General features: G+C 41.9%; 1 protein-coding gene across 2 annotated transcripts in view; it reads right to left on the reverse strand.

The window, feature by feature from the left end:
• Window positions 1-19,722, reverse strand: part of LOC138788582 (uncharacterized) — a 57,496-nt gene that overhangs the window by 8,189 nt on the left and 29,585 nt on the right. Inside the window, exons 1-18 of one of the 2 annotated variants that reach the window (XM_069966611.1) lie at window positions 17,692-19,077; window positions 16,139-16,293; window positions 15,966-16,013; window positions 14,163-14,439; window positions 13,875-14,032; window positions 13,636-13,674; window positions 12,588-12,635; window positions 12,195-12,477; window positions 10,688-10,842; window positions 9,847-9,900; window positions 8,750-9,029; window positions 8,362-8,528; window positions 6,227-6,280; window positions 5,850-6,132; window positions 5,377-5,522; window positions 2,643-2,696; window positions 1,889-2,174; window positions 1,547-1,713 (exon numbers count right to left, since the gene is read on the reverse strand). In XM_069966611.1, the coding sequence (XP_069822712.1) occupies window positions 1,547-1,713; window positions 1,889-2,174; window positions 2,643-2,696; window positions 5,377-5,522; window positions 5,850-6,132; window positions 6,227-6,280; window positions 8,362-8,528; window positions 8,750-9,029; window positions 9,847-9,900; window positions 10,688-10,842; window positions 12,195-12,477; window positions 12,588-12,635; window positions 13,636-13,674; window positions 13,875-14,032; window positions 14,163-14,439; window positions 15,966-16,013; window positions 16,139-16,235 (2,596 nt within the window). In that variant the 5' untranslated portion in view covers window positions 16,236-16,293; window positions 17,692-19,077. Of the gene's footprint in view, window positions 1-1,546; window positions 1,714-1,888; window positions 2,175-2,642; window positions 2,697-5,376; window positions 5,523-5,849; window positions 6,133-6,226; window positions 6,281-8,361; window positions 8,529-8,749; window positions 9,030-9,846; window positions 9,901-10,687; window positions 10,843-12,194; window positions 12,478-12,587; window positions 12,636-13,635; window positions 13,675-13,874; window positions 14,033-14,162; window positions 14,440-15,965; window positions 16,014-16,138; window positions 16,294-17,691; window positions 19,078-19,722 lie in introns of those variants that run through there. The other variant, XM_069966610.1, reaches the window with a different exon arrangement.

Genomic DNA, 19,722 nt, shown 5'->3' on the forward strand with positions numbered 1-19,722 from the left:
AATTAGGAGACAATTCAGAGGCTTAGTAGAAGAAATATGATCTTGATAGGACCTTCATATTTTAAAGAGATATAAAATATATGTTGAATCATCCCCCCACCTAGAGACCAACAATTTATTCCATACATGTCATTACCTTATCTGTTTCCTTCCTTCAGTTTCGAGCTGCTGTTTTCTGCTGAAAATACAAAAATCCCTTTTTGAGCTGTTTAGTCCGTCTCTGCTCTCAGCCCCCTCCTCCCCCCTCCCTTCTAAGAGGCTCTTGTAAACAACATCCCTGGCTGGCTGTTTACAAGTCCGTATGCTAATGAAGTGCCAGTGTAGTGCTCTGTGAAGCATGGAGCACTACAGATACACATTCATAGTGGGGTCCGCAATCACTGGCTGCACCAAGGATTTGTGAATGTAGCCATAGGGTAGCTTTACACGTAGTGGATTGCAACGGATTTCACGCTGCGAGTTCCGCAGAGAAATCTGCGATTTCTGACACTGTCATTTTGAATAGGGTTACATACTTGCAGCAGAATTTTCACCCCCCTTATCCATGGCGGCCAAGTGCATACATTACCCAGTCCGTGCTCCCTCTGTGGATCCTGGCATCCTGATGTCAATCAGCCAATCAGTGTGCTATCCCATTGCAGCCACTTATTGGCTGAACAGAACGTCAGAATGCCAGGAGCCACAGAGGGGGCCTGGAACACTGACGGGTAAGGTATGCACTTGTTCGGTGGTGGTGGGTTAAAGGGGTAGTGCAGCTCTAAACAATTATTCACTAAATAACACACATTACAAAGTTATACAACTTTGTAATGTATGTTAGTGAATGGCCCCCTTCCCAGTGTTCTCCCCCACCCACGCTAGACCCGGAAGTAGTAGTGCTCTATACTCACCTGGTTTGTGTCAACATCATTGTCCCAAGATGGCGTACGGGGGTTGACACGAATCAGGTGAGTATAAAGCACTACATTTCCGGGTCTAGCGTGGGTGGGGGGAAACACGGGGAAGGGGGCCATTCACTAACATAACATACATTACAAAGTTGTATAACTTTGTAATGTGTGTTATTTAGTGAATAATTGTTTAGCGCTGCACTACCTCTTTAAGGGGAATGGCGTTTATGTACTCACAGCGGAATGAAAATTCCACTGCGAGTATGTAACCCTATTCAAAATGACAGTGCTGGGAATAGCAGCGGATGTCGTTGCGGAACTCACAGCGTTTCATCCGATGTGTTTCTCTACGTGTGAAGGAACCCTTACTATGATTAACCCTTCCCCTGTACACAGAGAAGAAACAATGCAGAAACAGCCATTGAGGCAGCTGTTTACATGAGCCATCTCAGAAGGGAAGGGGGAGGAGGGGGTTGAGAGCAGAGACAGATTTTTGTGTCTTCAGCAGAAAAAAAAAGCTCAAAACTAAGGGAAGGAGACAGATAAGGTAATGACATGTATGGAATGAATTTTTAGTGTCCAGGAGGGGGGGAATATTCAATATATAGGGGAATGATCCCTTTAACTGTAAAACAATTAATTCTGTCATTTCTTACATATTTCATCCTTTCCTTCTTCTAGAGTCTCAGCAAACACTTGAATTTCACATAGCTGCAGATATTCTTTGCGCCCTGGAATAATAATAGTGACAAAACGTCCCTCCATTCCATCACAGTCAAAAATAAAAGTTTCTCCTAATCCCATGGAGTTTATTTGCGCACACCTAAAATAAAGCAACAAATCCACAGATTAATTTTGTGTTCACGGATAATTAAATAAATTTTTCTCAGACAGTATAAACCTCTTATAATGGTGACAGCCAATCTCTCCTGACATTAAAAGTAGAAGGATGAGGTATAGCATTAATAAAATTTACTAAAATACTAAATAATATATACCTGGGATTATTTCTTCCACCGTGTACTTCAGAGTCTCCAATACGAATCTCAGCACGATTTAAACGATAGGCACAACAGTCTCCTCGGTTGGTTACGGCAACGGAAGATACTCGCCTTTTAGATAACATATCAATGCGCCACCATGGCTCAAAGTCATTTTCTGTATGAGTGCAGCTTCTCTTAAAGTAATCTGCTGCCAGATTCCCATCAACTGCTAATTTGGCGAGCCGCTCTTTGTCATAATAACTGGACTGGGAAATAATGCCATGTGGAGCTACATTTGGAACTAAAAAGTAAAAGAATAAAAGTAAATGTGACTCTTTCCCTTTGCAGATAGTGATAGTGAAAGGACTGGCCGAAAAAAATCGACAAAAAAAAATGGATTATTGAAAACAGGAGGAGGAGGTGGCTAAATATAACAACAGGCACTTACCTTCCTGGCTCTAGCTCCGGGGTCCACTGTCCTCCTGGTCCCCTGGCCGCTGGCTGCCTACTGGTCTGAGCAGGGACCTTGTATGTGATGTGTCAGGCCCACTTAGCCAGTCAGTGGCCGCAGCGGGGTACGCCTCGGCCTCTGACTGGCTGAGCCTTTTCCCTGGCATACATCAGGCGTAGGTTTGATAAATTCCCTTCCCCTGCGTACAACATTCTGTATCCATTGACTTCTATAGCAGCAAAATTAATCATCACAGAATTCTGGATTTATTTGGTTCAAAATAACATGCATGAGGTCATGAGGACAGTCAAAAAATACCTCCATAATTGTCCTTTTTGTTTTCCACGTCTTTATTCCAACTTATGATACTTTCTGTGAATAAACAGAAGAAAGATATCTCATAAAATGTCAGACTTGATGCCTATCTAATATACCATAACATAGATAGGTCTCACTCCAAACGGGTGTGTTCACACGTACAGGATCTGCAGCAGGTCTGCAGCAGATTTGATGGCGCAGATTTGAATCTGCAGCAGATCCGACGGCCCAGAAGTGATTTGCTTTGAATCTGCAGCTTCAAATCTGCGGCATCAATTCTGCTGCAGATCTGCTGCAGATCCTGTACGTGTGAACACACCCTAATAATCCAACACCAGCACTTGCCATTGTTTCACTGTTGTTATATACTTTAACCAAAAAAAGATATGACCAAAAAAAAGATAAATAAATATGGCTTCTTTCACACTGGCTAAAACCATGCCAAAGAAAAACAAATGGCATGTTTTGTTTTTTGTTTTTTTTTGTTTGTTTTTTAGCAAAAACGCTGCGGCCACATTTCCGCTATAAGTCTCTTAGTTGGTGTTTTTTTTCCAGTGGCATTTTTCTCTCCTCTGTGGCCTTTTTTAGATCTGTGGCTTTTTTCTAAACGCAGCATGCTGAGTGTTTGGCCTCTTATAAGTAAACTGTCAAGTATGTCTCCTATAGAGTTCAATGCAATTTTTTCTGTTTATCTCAAACACGTCAAACTTGTCAAGGCAAAAAAAAAAACATTCACACTAAAGTAAAAAAGATCAGAAGAAAATGGCAAAATAATCTTTGACAATTTTTCTGGCTTTGTTTTTTTTTTTTTTTTTTTGGGGGGGGGGGGGGGAGTGGCAAAAAATTGCACAAAAAGTTGTGTCTGTGGGCACCCTAACCAGAAGAAATGCATGGCTGTGTGCTTCTTTCTCTGACTTGGTGTTCATTCCGAACTTATTGCAAGGGATGGACTTTATAGACTTAAAGGGGCACTTTTTTGCTGGGACTCCAGCGGCGGGTCCCGCATCGCAGTACTCCGGTGCCCGGTTCCCGGCCGCTTCCGGGTGTCTGACGCGGGCCCGAGAGGAGGCGGGATCCGTTTCAAGTCCGCAAACATCCCGCCTCCTTCACTGAGTGGCTGAGTGGACCTGAGACCTCACATCTCGGGCCCGCGTCAGACACCCGGAAGCGGCCGGGAACCGGGCACCGGAGCGCCGCAATGCGGGACCCGCCGCTGGAACCGGGGAGGTGAGTGGACGTCTTTTCCCTTGGCCACCTCCTCCCTGGACCCAGCAAAAAAGTGCCCCCCCCCCCCCTGCTGGAGTACTTCTTTAATGGAGACCACCTTCTGCAAACTGAGAGGTGTACTTCTCCTACCTACTGTATGCCTTCTGATTGGTGGGGGCCCTGACCAATCAAGACTTATGACATGTCTGTGTGACGTGTTAAAAGTTCTTTCAAATCACAAAACGCTTCAAAATATGACAGACAACTTTAGGCTATGTTCACTCAATGTCAGAAATAGAGAAACTGCGTTTTTTTCCATGATTTAACTGGCTGCAATGCAATGTATTGCAGTTAACAGAAAGACGGCTGTCCAATGCACACAATGTATTCAATAACGGATGTTATCACCACGGATGTCTTTACTAATAAATCCAATAGACTTTTCATTAAAGCCACACCCAAAGGCCAATTAGTAATCACAAACTACAATAATGTACCAATAGCCATCATTGCACTAAGGGAAGGCTAGAAAGCTAAACGACGTCCGCTATTTTACGATCAAAATGACGGACGAAATTTAACACAGAGCTGAAAAGACGTTGTGTGAACATAGCCTATATATGCATTTGCACATTTATATAACCAGGTTGAATTTGAAGCAACATTGTGTCCTTTATCCATTTCAGTTATTGAAGATATACTGTATATATATATATATATATATATATATATATATATAAAAGCTAATTATTCTATCTCCTGGAATATGCATTTCTTTTTGCTTGTTTGTGTTTTGTATGTTGCCGTTCACACTTGCACTCATTAGTGGGTTTTTGGACTGCTGGTCAATTCCACTTTTCCACACGTCTGCACCAATTAATGGTTCATATTCTGCACACTTTCAAGCCCAACTGCATGACGTAATGTTGTCTTCTCATGATTGGCTGTTTTGTGTATTTAACATGTGTGTTTTCTAATGCTCATTAGACCATGATTAAGCGTTGGTTTCTTTGTAATGGTGCGTTTACACAGAGAGATTTATCTGACAGATTTTTGAAGCCAAAGCCAGGAATGGATTTGAAAAGAGGATAGATCCCAGTCTTTACTTTAGGACCTGTTCCCTGTTTACAGGCTGTTCCTGGCTTTGGCTTCAAAGATCTGTCAGATAAATCTCTCTGTGTAAACACACCATAACAGTGAATGATCTAAATTAACCTTTTTTATATGGAATAAAGATTGTTATACTTTAAGAATTATCGGAGTGCTGGGACCTTCACCTATAATTTTTTCCTACAGACTAGCGATTGGCTATTGCAGGACTTGTACACCCTCCTGGATACTCTTGTGACTAAATCAATATATTTATATGAGGTGAGCTGATTTACACTTATTTTTATGTTTACATTTATTTAACACTTGACTAGTTTACAAAGAGCTTATAGGAAACGGTGTACATACTGTATATTCTTTCAGTGTATAAGCTTGTCATGAATACCAAGTCATGTCCAGGTATCATTCAGCCACTTACCTGACTGTTGACCAAACACCTGCACTTCACACAAGGAAATTGATGCCGTCCTGTTTGGCAACACAATGGTCACAAATTTCCCAACCATCCAATTGCAGTTAAAGGAGAATGTGTCACCAAGCCTAATAGAGGAGACTGTGCCGCAGCTGTCGTAGGAAATGAAATGGATTCAATGACAGATACAGCAATACATCTGCTTAAAAGGCTTATAGCGCGGCTTTCTAAAGTTAAGCTCTAATTTGGAGTCACTTGCTTTGGATCAGGATCCAGAAGTCTTTGCTTAAGACAACAGAAACAAAGGTGAGGTAGTTGCTTATAGTAACCAGATGAGAGAAAGAATCTGATTTAGTTGCTGTGGGCAACTACCCCACTTTTTCTTTTACCTAGTTTAACTTAATACCCCCCACTATTTCTACTAACAAAGGTTTTAGACTATGCAAGCAAAGCACATCAGTCTAAAACTTCCTTCTTACATAGAGTGATGTCTCCAGTCAGAGTCATTGTGTCCTACGCGAATCTCTAAACCATCCAGATATGAATCTCTTCTGCCGGTGATAGCAATGGAATGGATTTTATATTGATGCTGTAATTTAACCTTCCACCACGGCTCATACTGCTCCTCAGTAACTGCGCATTGTGAGCTAGGGTCTTCTGGTGTTAGTAATTTATCAACTGCGTTCTTTGCCAATCCTTCACCTCTGGTGCTTGACTGGGATACGTGGAAGAGTGAGATTCTCTTTGCTGAAACTGTAGTTTCTGTAAATTAATAAAATAGGGTGCAATGTTTTCAACCTTAACACAGATTGATCATCAGGTTCTTATCTTTAAAGTAGCTTTTATACTTGCATACCTTTATCTACTTGGGATTTCATTGGAGCTTTTTCAACTTCAATAGTTGTTGGTTCTGTTAAAAGATACAGAACATTAGATTAAAGCGTGGACTTTCTGGACTGATGCTTATTATGGAGTTTATTAGTAAATTAGATAATGGGTGGATGATGGATATTAACAAAAAGCACAACATGTAATATAACAAAACTGAGGTCATGGAGTTATATTTCAGATGATATGAAGATATGAAGACCCATTAGACAACAAACTTTCTTTTCTTAGCAGATAACAACTTAAGAATGGCTAAATGAATTGTCTAGTTCGATAATCATTTCCTTTTTGACAACTTTGAACTTTTTGATCAGAAACCCATTCAATATAAAACTTCTACCTAATGCTAAATAACCCAACTTATTATAGAACATGGGACCCAGTGAAAATGACTATTAGGAATGAAAGGAAAAGAGGAAGAAGATGGTGAGCATTGTGAAAGGAAACATAAGAATCATTAAGACCATGAGAAGCCTGAGGAACCAAGTACAATACAGGACACTACAATACTGGAGAAAACATGGTGATATGGGGCCAGAAAATGAATTCTACTTGATGACAAATAATTCTTATAACGAATATAAAGAGAAGAAAATAAGCACCAAAATTCGGAAAGTGTAAGGTTGTGGAGAGATAGATTATGAACACTCTTCAGTCTGTTATATATTTGGGGGCTGTGTATAAAGGACAATATTTCTTATGATATTTAATGTGTGGGAATGTTGTGCACTGTTCCCACTGTTTGCCATGATATTGCACTACATGTGCTTGTTTTGCCTAAGACACAATGTCCACAATGTAGATAGGTGTGTGTGTGTGACCCCAAAAATCTAACCTGCTGATATCCCCCTATAGCGCTTGGGACACTGAGGAGGAAGGTATGTGTCTTACCTTTCTCCTCTACGCTGATAGTCGGCCTAATCTTTGGCCGAGAGCATTGTTAGGAGCACTGCCCCACCCCCACAGTGTCATCCGGCCCACCTGCTACAATGACGCTGTGGGGCGGGCAGTGCTCCTAACAGTGCTCCTAACTGAAGATTAGGCCGACTAAAATCGTAGAATCGGCGCCAAGGAGGAAGGTAAGACTCATACCTTCCTTCTCAGTGTCCCGGGCTCTATAGGGGGCTATCAGCAGGTTAGAAACATCTAACCTCTTGATAGTTCCTATTTAAGGAGTGATTGTTGAGAGACAGAGACTGGCTCTGAGATGCCATTGGCCAGGGGCTGCCTCTGTTAGCTGATATTTGATGAACTAGATGTCAGTGTTGAGCAGAGATAGAGGACTTTAGGGTGTGCCAGGTGGCCAGTGGCCACAGCACCAGGTGTGATTTTTTGAGAAAATGTGGGAATTCCAGGTACCAGCTTTATTTAGGCCATAAGTGTCTACGTATGGGACTGTATTTTGCACTTATTGACTGTCAAACACCTCATCCTGTTGTTTCCATCCATGGACTGTCTCTTCTCTTACAGGAAATTCAACCACATGGATTTAATTTCCTTAAAGTGTCACTGTCATGTCAAAAGTTTTGACTGCTCCGGGTCTGAGTGTTCAGACCTGTACTGATCGGGAGAATGAGGTGTGAGAAGACTGGGCTAAGCCCGATCCTTAGACGGCTCTATGTCACATGATATCAGTCGTGCTCCATAGACTTACATAGGTAATCAGGCGGAGCCTGAAGAGATCATGTGACACAGTGAGGATCGCACTTAGTGCAGTCTTCCCCTGGCTCATTTTCCTGATCATTACGGTTCAGAACACTCAGCCCCAGATCGATCAAAGCTTTTGTCTCTAAGACATGTCAAAAGTTTTTACAAATGACAGTGACTCTTTAAAGTACTTGTTTTGGTTGCTACAGTTGGAGCACTTACTTACCTTTTGTTTTCCTTTGATCACTGATCAGGTGACACAGAGAGGATCACTGATCATGTGACACAGAGAGGATCGCACTTAGTGCAGTCTTCTCCTGGTTCATTTTCCTGATCGTCACGGTTCTGAACACTCAGATCGAACAAAGCTTTTTTTTATGTCTCTATGACATGTGAAGTTTTTTTTACAAATGACAGTGACTTGTTTTGGTTGCTACAATTGAAGCACTTACTTACCTATTGTTTTCCTTTGACCTTCAAGCGGCTCAGCAAAAACCTGAACCTCACAGAGATGGAGATATTCTGTTCTGCCAGGAATAACAACGGACACATAACGTCCCTCCATATCTCCACAGTCAAAATAAAATGTGTCTCCAGATCCCAGGCTGGATATTTTAGCACACCTGAAAATATATAGTAAGGAATCCACAATCAGTTATAAGCTTTTCACATAGTGTATTGCGTATGACAGACAAAAGAATTAGATACAGTAGTTCAGAAGACACATATTAATCATGATAAGCTTAGATACAGCAGTTCAGCACACAGTATGACATATGATAGGCAAAGATATTTCTTTCTGATCATGGATACTTTAAGTTGATTCAAAGGCTGAAGTATTTACCTTGGGTTGTCGCGCTTTTTAGAGTCACCTATACGTATCTCTGCACCATTAATTCTCTCAGGACAACAGTCATCTCGGTTGGTGATCACAACAGATGATATCCGCATTGTTGATTTTAAATCCACTGTCCACCATGGCTCCATGACACCATTTGTATGAAAGCAGCTTAGGCTTTCATACTTACTGGCTAGGTTTTCATCTATAGCCAAGTTAGCTCCCCTATCAGGGTATTGGCTGTGATCTGACTGAGAGGCTTCTCCTTCTGGGGCCACATTTCGAGCTGAAAGAAAGGTGAAATATATGGGATGTAAAATTCGATAAAACTAATCACTGGACCAATCTTAAAAATGCAGAATGGGCAAAATAAATCAATCAATACATTGATCACTCGATGGGCACTAACCAATACTGTACTGCTGAGAGGATCTCTATTTCAGAAGACATGGGAGCCAACTTTTACACTTAACCAATGTTTGCATTACTGTACCTCTCCATTTTAAAAAAAAGTCTGTTGAGTCTCTCTGCTGTAGAGATATCTGGGGAGGGGGGGCAACAATCACACTCCCTGATACCTAACATTTATCTAATATAAATTAATTTCAGTCATAATACCCCTCCATACCATCCATACCCAAATGGGCAACCCGCATAGAATGACCCCCCCCCCAATAAACCCCCAACCTAGCCACAATGTTATAGTATCGAAACACTAGGTATATAGAGCTTTCTATTACTCAGTAATTGAAGGAGAAGTTTCCTCTAAGTTCCACTTAGAGGAAATGTACATATAGTGCTTTTTCCCTGCACTTACTACTGCATCAAGGCTTCACTTTCTGGATAACATGGTGATGTCACGACCCGACTCCCAGAGCTGGAAGTGAAGCCTTGATGCAGTAGTAAGTGCAGGGAAAAAAGCACTTTATGTTTATTTCCTATAATAAGTGTATATTGGTGATTTGTATAAATTTTGCGGGGCAATACAATACTTTAATAAACAATTTTGCCGGCCTTCTCCTTTAATATCAATCTTCAGAAAACTGAACTGGCCTCTGTAGGAATTTCTTTAGGCTATGATAGTTCAGATGACACAATCTTACCACCATGGTTGCTTTTCTGCTGTTCCTCATCTGTATTTCCAGCACATAATGGAACTAGGGGAAAAAAAGCTTAAATATATAATCAACATAAACAATATTACCGGTTACTGATTCACTATTTCATTGGAGTACACTTATAACACACTGCTGAGTTGTGATAGTTGTATAGAAGTCCATTGCATGTAGGGTGAAGGTGAACTGTCATATTTCAGAGAACGAGTGAATGTCAAATTAGTTACAGAAAGTAGACAAGTGTAAATAAAAGGAGACGCTCTTTTAGGCTATGTTCACACTATGTATCTTTCAGTCAGTATATGTATATTTCAGTCAGTATATTTCAGTCAGTATTGCAACCAAAACCAGGAGTGGATTAAAAACACAGAAAGGATCTGTTTACACAATGTTGAAATTGAGTGGATGGCCGGCATTTAATGGCAAATATTTGCTGTTATTTTAGAACAACGGCTGTTATATTGAAATAATGGCCGTTATTTACTGTTATATGGCGGCTACCTACTCAATTTCACCATTGTGTGAACAGATCCTTTCTGTGTTTTTAATCCACTCCTGGTTTTGGTTGCAATACTGACTGAAATATACGTAGTGTGAACCCAGCCTTAAGGGTAAAATTGATTTGAAGGGAAGCTACCTCCAGTTGGGGGCACTGTAAAGTTCTTTACATCTGGTCATAAATATATTTGTAATTTTTATATGAACTAAATAGGCATTCTCTGATATATCTGGACCGAAGTCTAGCAACTTATATCATGAGTGATGTGTGCCACTTTTTTCAATGGCATAACTCCATGGACCTGAAGGATACTGATCTGAGTTCACTTACTTTCTTTGTGTATCTCTATTCCAAACACTTGCACTTCACACAAAGAAAGAGAAGCGTTCTTGTTGGGAATTGCAATGGTCACAAATTCTCCACCAAGCAAGTTACATTTGAACAAATTGGTTTTTCCAAGCCCAATGGAATGTATGGAGCCACATCTGAAGAAGAGCAGAAAGGTTTTTATTTTTGGATCAGTTAACATCATTTAACAAGGCTTCTCCACAGGCCCTTGGCTGATACCGGTAGCCACTACTCTGTCCACTGCCTTTTCTACCTGTTGCTCTGGTTCCCCCGCCGCCAGTTCTCTCCCCCTCCCCTTTTTTTTCAGTTTTCTCTTATTACTTTACACCTATATATTTTACTATATATCTTCTTTTAACTTATTTTATTCTCCTTACCTGATTCCATTTTCCTTCCTCCTTTTCTCTTTTTCCTCTCCCTCTGATATTGGTGTGCACACTCACTAATTCATAGATACTCTTCGTACGTAATGTGTTTTTCTGTTACGTTGTTGAATCGCCAGTTCAAATTCCTCATTTTAAGTGCTATACGAGTAGTGGCATATTAGACACCCCTGACTCTCCCTACTCACTGGTTTCCTAACATAACACACGCTAGCTTGCAGACAATGACATGTTGAAGTATCCCAGCCACTTTAAAATGTCCTAGAGACAAGTTATGATTGGGGAGTGAATTGCTTTGCCAGTGCTTTTCCTGACTTTATGCAATGACTGGTGGGGTTCTGAACACCCAGACCCTGACTAATCTAAACTTTTAATAGGACACAAAACAGCTTATAATGTGACAATTTAAAGGAGTTTTCTGACCAAAATAGACTGATAAGCTATCCACAAAATAATTTATCAGTCACTGATTGTCAGGGTGCTGCCACCTGGCATCTCCACCAATCAGCTGTACGGTGCCAGACACTAAACAGTGAACAGGGCTAGAAGCAGTTTAGCTCCAGCCACTTTGTAGTGGTGGTGACCTTTAACTACAGCTCAGCTCCTGTTCACTTGACACCACCCAATGATCAGTGACTGATGACCTATCATGTGGATAACTCATCTGTCTATTTAGACCGGAAAACCCCTTTAAGTAGGAATTCATAGACTACATGATTTTTTCATGTTGTGTTTGGCCTGCCTATATAGCCCCACCCCTGAGATCTTGACTCCTTTATCTTATATGAACCTTCTATTTAAAAAAAAAAAAAATTAACAAAAAACACATTATGCAACCAATCTGTACTGTTGCTGTCTGTTTGGTATGACAGATTTTCTGACTAGCCCTATCACAAACTATCTCTTGTCTGTCTTTTGTGTCTTCATGTTTTTGTAAGTTACCTAGGGATGTTCAAGGAAAGTAGACAGGGCCAGTGTGGGGGGGGGGGGGCTAGTTCAGGACTCACAGTCTGTGTCATCCCTGATCCTTCCCTGCCTGAAGGCCATCTGTTGTTTTGTGGCACTACAATCTTGTAAGTTTACATCATTGCATTGTGTTTTCTTACATGGGACTATTCTTCCAGTTGGTTTTATCATATCCAACATGAATTTCAGCTCCATCAAGGTCTGCAGAGCAGCAATCTCCCCTACTGGTCACAGCCACTGAGGAGACGAGATATTTCGATCCTAAAGATGCCGTCCACCATGGCTCAAACTCCTTACTGGTCACAGCACATTGTGTATATGGGAATTTGTTCACCATCTTCCCATCCACAGCATTTGCAGATATGCTACCTCCATGTGTACTAGATTGAGATGTCCCTTTGATGGTAATTTTTGCCACTGGCACTGTTAAAATGAAAAATAGGGTAACTATTATGTCACTCACAAATTCTTTACAAATTTTTGTCATCTTAATATACAAGTGATATAAATGACTTGCCAAAAATATCATCTACCTGCATTTAAACTTTTCGGCACCTTTATAATGGCAGGAGTCTGTTTATCTGTAGAAAAAACATGTACATTGATATATTTTTAAAAACATGAACCTTAAAAAATATGAAATACCTACATTACATAAACATTATAGAATCAATATTAATGTAAGCTTAGCTAAGTGTAGCTTATAACTTTCTTATAATAAGTGGATGGGCGCTATAATATAGGGGGTATCTATTAATTAGGACTTTCAGCTTATCAGCCTTCACTTGCACCTGAGACACCAACAGTCCTGGTTGCAATAGTCTCCAAGTGTAAGAACCAAGGTTTAGAATACAAAGTCTATCTAGGCCTGTTGTCCTCCTTGTGACCCTCATTACACTGTCTAGTTAAGCCACATGCAAAAAAAAGTGGCATCTCAATGAAAATGCAAACACCAAATTTATTTGGTGCACGCTGTTCCACACTTATGAAAATGGAGGGCAAGGCAACATATGTTCTGAACTGGCACACAAAGTATTAGTAATTAAGGGACATACAATATAGTAGTTAGTAGGCTCTCAAGAAGTATCTATTAAAATATAGTTACCATAATATATAGATGTGTTTTCAATACATTTAAGGTAGGAAGTTTTATAAAATATAAGTGAAAATTTATTATGCAACAAAAGAAAAAAATCTAATATTGTTTTGTTGCATAATAATTTTTCTTCTTTTTCTTTTGTTGCATCATACATTTTCTTTTGTTGCATAATAGATTTTTTCTTTTGTTACATAATAGATTTTTTCTTTTGTTGCATAATACATTTTCTTTTGTTGTATAATAGATTTTTTCTTTACTTCCTACCTTTAATGTATTGAAAATACATCTATATATTATGGTAACTATATTTTAATACATACTCCTTAAGAGTATGTATTCCTCTGTAGTCCCTAGGCGCTGAGACAGTAGTGCACTCAAATTAGGTATATCTATACTTATAATCGAAACCCATGGGTGGGGTGTAGCAAACTCATACTCAATTTCTCAAAGGGACATACAAGATGAAATTAGTGAGGTTTTACCTATTGGGTCTTTAGTTGGCTGCATCTCCATCTCTATTCCTAAAATAAAAGAAGGGTTAAATATTGCAGTAAGTACAGAATGTGAATTGTTGTATGCTTTCAAAAGCTTTACCATTTCTTGTGTATGATGGCTTCCATGACTCCAACAAAACCCAGCCTTCTCAGACTCCTGAATAACAAAATCAGGTATGCATTTCCATATAAGATTTGCACTTTAAAGGAAACAGTCTTGGCCTTACCTTTTTTCTTCTCAGCTGGTAGAGCAAACACTTGAACCTCACAAAGAGTCAGATATTCTCTGCGACCCTGAATAAGAACAGACAGGTATTGTCCTTCCATCCCATGGCAGTTAACAGCAAGCGTTTGCCCTTGAGCGATGGTTGGAATAATGGCGCACCTAGAGAAGAGATTGATTGCCAATATGCAGATGATTCAGACTGAATTTGTTAGGTTCACAAAAGCATCCCTGCCACGTCTATATGTAACTATGACATTCAAGTTATTTTGGGGCTTTTTATGATTTTTACCTTGGATTGCTCTTTCCATCTCCTTTGGCAATCCCTATACGGACCTCAATGCTGTTAATTCTGTATTCACAGCAATCGCGTCGATTGGTTATGGCAACAGAAAAAATCTTCATCTTTGAGTGTAAGTCCACAGTCCACCATGGGTCCTGGTCATACTGCGTGTGAGAGCATGCTGGGTCAATGTTATTCAATGACCCATCAATGGCAAAACCGGCTCGACTAGCTGACAGCCAGTCACTTGACTGGGAAGCTGTACCGTACTGGGCTACGTTGGGCACTATGGGAAATAATAATAAACTCAGTCAATGATTTGCTGTTCACTGGTTTGAGAGAGAATGAGTCCAGGTTTAAAGGCAAGGTAAGACATCCATCTGCTATCTGTTTTTATATTAGCAGTATTGGTTTGCTAAATTTGCACATCTTACCCAAATCTTTTTATCTGAATACTACCACTTAATGCCAGATAATACATGCACATAATCCTGCCACATGCACCACATTTAATACTTCAATACAGCCAATAATAAAAGCCAAATATAAAACCGTAAACTAACATATTACTGTTTTAGGGTAATGTTTATGTAGGGTGTCAGATCACGTTCTGGATTGGACCCATTTACTTGTATATAAAGTCTCCATGTTCCCATAGAACTATTCCCCCAAAATAAGGCACCCCCACCCTAAACTAAGAAAGTAAGGCCGAGACATCCCCCCTTGTGGACCTTCACAGCCGGTGCTGTCCTGTCACATATGACGTGCCGTGCATGCCGCGCACTCTGGCATATGTCCCGCCGGCCGCACACTCCTGGTCCTGTTTGTGAGTGAACTAGAAGCTGAGCGGCTTGGGGGGGGGGGAGGGGGGTAGAGACGGGGGCTGAGCGCCGGGGGGGGGGGGGGACTGTAGGCTGAGTGCTGGGGGTGAGCCGGGGGGGGGAAGAGCCGAGGGGAGGCCCTTGGGAGAGAAATAAGACATCCCCCGAAAATAAGACATAATGTGTCTTTGGGGGCAAAAAATAGTATAAGGCACTGTCTTATTTTGGGGAAACATGGTAGTATACTAACATGCAACAGTCTCCATATCCTTTTCTGCATTGTTATCTGGCTCTCCTGACCTCTGCTTTTGTTTCACTGACCACTCTCCTGGTTCCTGATTTTGTGCTGCATTGTCTGTTTAGTTTGACTCTGACCTATACGACCATTGGTGTTTGTCCGTCTTGTCTCTGTTCTGTGTTTTCACCATAGCCTCAGGTAAGGGACTGACACCATGGATGTCTGCAGTCACCTAAGGCTGTTTGAGGCAGGTAGGCAGGGTCAACTGGGTGGGACCAGCTATGACTCAATGTCTGTGTCTTCCCTCTCTACCATACTCCACCTACATTCCTGACGTAGGGTGAAAAAAATGTCAACTCCCTGTTGGGCTAAGGAGGTTAATTGGTTATTAGAATGGTGCCTGGTGGTACAAGGTGGTAAATGAGCTAGTCAGTAAACTTGGTGGTGGTATAGGGTGGTGCAGGAGTTATTAATAAAGTCCCAGTTTACCTGTTACTATAGACTAGTGATATCCCTGGTGGGCTATGGTAGTAAAAAAGGTGTTAGTAAAGTCCTTGGTGGATGGAGCTATTAGTAATACTTCTGGTGATATATAGCTGCACAGTTCTGCGATTGGTGGTGAAGCAGAAGGCTTCTCTCCACTGTTAGCAGTCACCCAGTTTTCCACATAATCTAAACATTGGCATTTGAATATAAAAAGCAAACTGCAGTTAAAGACTATAATAGTGATAATTATAACAATAATTATGTTACCTCCATGGAGAAGACGTTCAGAGTCTTTAAGTGTGTTTGTCTCATTTTCTGTAATGGAAATCAAAAAAAGAGAACTGAACACATAAATATACATGGTGGGAGAAGGGCTATACAATAATTCTATCTATTTATAGTCTGACATTTTGGAGATTCACAGAAAAGTAGTTTTGTACCTAATTGTTCATGAGGGAAGCCAAACACTTGGACCTCACACAAGGATAGGGAGGTGTTCTTCTCTGGGATCACAATGGTTATAAACTGGCCCTGCATACCACCACAGTTGAATGAAAATGTTTCTCCAAGACCAATGGAAGAGAGAGTGCCGCAGCTGTAAACCCAAAGAACACAACACAGTTAATTCTAAATAACTCTACTGACCAACTGCAACAACAGACTCAAAAATAAAGATCTAATGACCAGTATGCTGACCAGTACAAGGACAACCAAATCAGCTCTATATAGTGAGGCTTCAATTTGCGTTATGTTTAAATATATATTTATTTTTTTATTTATTTTTATTTTGTTTAGAGATTTATATTCTGTTCAGGTCAGTTTTACTTCTTTAAGTTTTTTTTATCTATCACACCCTTTTAAAGTGTCCCTGTCACTTTAAAAATCTCTTGCTACATGTGAAAAGCCAGGAGAAGCAATTGGCTAAGTATTTCACTCCCTGGCTCACTGCAATCTTCTTCTTGCTTCTTCTCTACTTCTCTGTGAACTTACAATGGAACCAGGCTGTCAGGACTGGCAGGTGCAGACAAGACAAGAGACAGTGGGCCCTAGATCTGAACCCACCCACTGTCACCTGCCTATTGCATAACCCAAAGGGCATCACAAGATACTCTAAGTGGCCCTCTGGGGTATTGAAGGCAGTCTTCCGCTCGTCACCTTCTCTGATTCTAATTAAATTATAAGACCCCCGCAAATCAACCTTGGAAAACCACTTAGCACCCACGATTTGGTTAAAGAGATCAGCAATTAACGGCAATGGATGTTGATTTTTAACAGTAATCTTGTTAAGTTTCCGGTAGTCAATACAGGGCCGGAGACCCCCATCTTTTTTGCCCACAAAAAAGAACCCTGCCCCCAGAGGAGAAGAGAACGGACGTATGTGGCCCTTGCGTAGGCTGTCCTTTATGTACTCTCGCATAGCTTCTCTCTCAGGGCAAGACAAATTAAAAATTCGAGGGTATTTGGCACCGGGAACTAAATCAATAGCACAATCATACGGTCTATGGGGTGGCAACCCGTCCACCACATCAAAATAATCGGACAAGAATTCCGGAATCTCCCCCTCCCCCGGGGAGCATTCCGCAAGAGACACAGCAATACAGTGGGAAGCGCACCCAGGTCCCCACCGCACAAGTTCCCTGCTGGACCAATCAAAGACCGGGTTATGTGTTTCCAGCCAGGGCAATCTCAAAATAACATCAGAGGACAAGTTATGCATAAGGAGGAACTCGAGGTTCTCAATATGGACAGACCCCACCTTGACCTCTAGACATGGGGTCATATACCGTACGTCACCTTGAGCAAAGGGGGCAGAATCTGCTCCAGTGACGTTAATAGGACGCTGAAGTAGTAGGGGACATACCTCCAAGCCTGAAAAAAACATGGGGTTAATAAAATTTGCAGAAGCGCCAAAGTCGATCTGGGCATACCCATTAATATTTTTATTTCCCAATACCAGAGAAATAGGTAACAGCAATTTATTTTTGAAGGTTACCTGTGCGCCTGAGAGACCCCCTCGATAGTCTCTCAGGTGCTGGAGTTTTCCGCCGATGGTCCTGGCCTGGACGGACACTGACGAACCCGATGACCTGCCTTCCCACAGTACAGACAGAGATTGTTCTGTAGCCGATGCGTACTCCGGACCTTGGAGTCAGTGGAATCCACCTGCATTGGTTCTTCTGGCATGGGTGTAACAGAAGGGGATGGTTTAGGGTAGGTGACTGGAGGCAATGAGGTTCTTGGGAGGTCAGGACTACCCCTTTCTCGCTGCCTGTCCCTAAAACGTCGGTCAACTCTGATGGCCAATGTCACACTCTGCTCGAGTGAGTCAGGGGTGGGGTAAGCCACCAGCATGTCCTTAAGTCGGTCACTCAACCCCGCACGAAACTGGAATCTGAGGGCTGAGTCATTCCAAGTGGAGAGACCGCTCTAAACTCAGAACAGTACTCCTCTACAGGTCGTCTGCCCTGCCTCAACCCCGTCAACAGACGCTCAGCATTGGCAGCACTGTCCGGGTCGTCATATAATAACCCCAAAGCCACAAAAAACTGGTCTACGGTAAGCAACTCAGGTGCGGCAGGTGGTAAGGAAAAAGCCCATTCTTGTGGTGGCCCTTGGAGTAGGGACATGACTATGCCCACCTTCTGGGCCTCATCTCCGGAGGAGCGGGGGCGTAACCTAAAAAACAGCTTACATCCCTCCCGAAAGGCCCGGAACTTTCTCCTGTCCCCTGAGAATTTATCGGGGAGCTGGACGGGCAATTCAGGAGGTACTGGGAGGTCACCGTAAGTTGTCGTGGGGCCGTCTCCTGCTCCTGGACCCTTACAGCTAGCTCCTGCACCATAGTATTGAGCCGCTGCAATTGGTCCACAATATTAGACATGGCGGTCCGTTTCTCCATGAGGCAAAACAACAGTTTGGGCTGGTTAATCTGTCAGGACTGGCAGGTGTAGATAAGACAAGAGACAGTGGGTCCTAGATCTGAACCCACCCACTGTCACCTGCCTACTTGCCTCAGTCGTCCCTAGGCGGTTGCGGACAACCACGAAGACGTTCCCTACGCTACGTAAGTGAACACACAGAACAGTACAGACAGACGAACACAATAAAGAGTAATGGAACAAGCCAGGTCAAACCACATGGGCAACGAAGTACAAAATCAGCCACACAACGGGATAGTCAAAAGTCAGGCGGAGGTCAGAACACGGGTATGTCAGGCAGAAAAGGAATAGGAAGGGGTTCGTAGGAGTAGGACAAGGGGAGCTGGGACCAGGAGTGAACCTAATTAACCAGCACTGAAACTCTGCCTTTGATTTGCTTTATACTGAGCAAGAGCCCGGTCCGGATCCTCATTGGAGCGGCGCTCTGATTCTCCAGGCTGCAGAAAGGCAGAGAAACCAGTCTATCACAGAGACCAGACAGGTGTAAAATCAAGTCCAGAAGCTTCTCAGCTTAACTCCTGCATTGCCGGAAGCTGAGAAGCAATCGGGTGTGGCACACAAAAGCAAAACACCAGGCCCAGTTCAGACAAGGCTACTGCAGATTCCTGACACAGGCTTAAAGTGTCACTGTTGTTTAAATCAATAGTACAGGCGATTTTAAGAAACTTTGTGATTGGGTTTATTAGCCAAAAAATGCATTTTTATCATGAAAAAGCAGTTTGAAGCTCTCCCCCCTGTCTTCATGGTTTTCTATGGAGAGGGGTAGAGCAAGATGAGGCACCAAAATAGGACAACAAAGAGTTAATTTACAGCTACATCACCAGGCTATCTGCACTGAACTCAGCACTGACCTCTCTGATCTCCGTATATGGCTTTCACACAGCTCCCACTGTGTAATCCTTTGTTCTCTGCTCTCTGCCGGTGACTAATCTCCCTCCTCCCCTCTCCATAGATTAGACAGGGCACGACTGATGTAAACAAGTTGAGATTTCCTGATAATGAGCAGTGAATGAGAAGGGGGGGGGGGGCCTGGGGAAAGTCTTTTTGAATGCAGATAATGGCATTGTCATGAATGTGCCTGGGGT

This window comes from Dendropsophus ebraccatus, chromosome 4 (assembly GCF_027789765.1).
Source record: "Dendropsophus ebraccatus isolate aDenEbr1 chromosome 4, aDenEbr1.pat, whole genome shotgun sequence".
Lineage (NCBI taxonomy): Eukaryota > Metazoa > Chordata > Amphibia > Anura > Hylidae > Dendropsophus > Dendropsophus ebraccatus.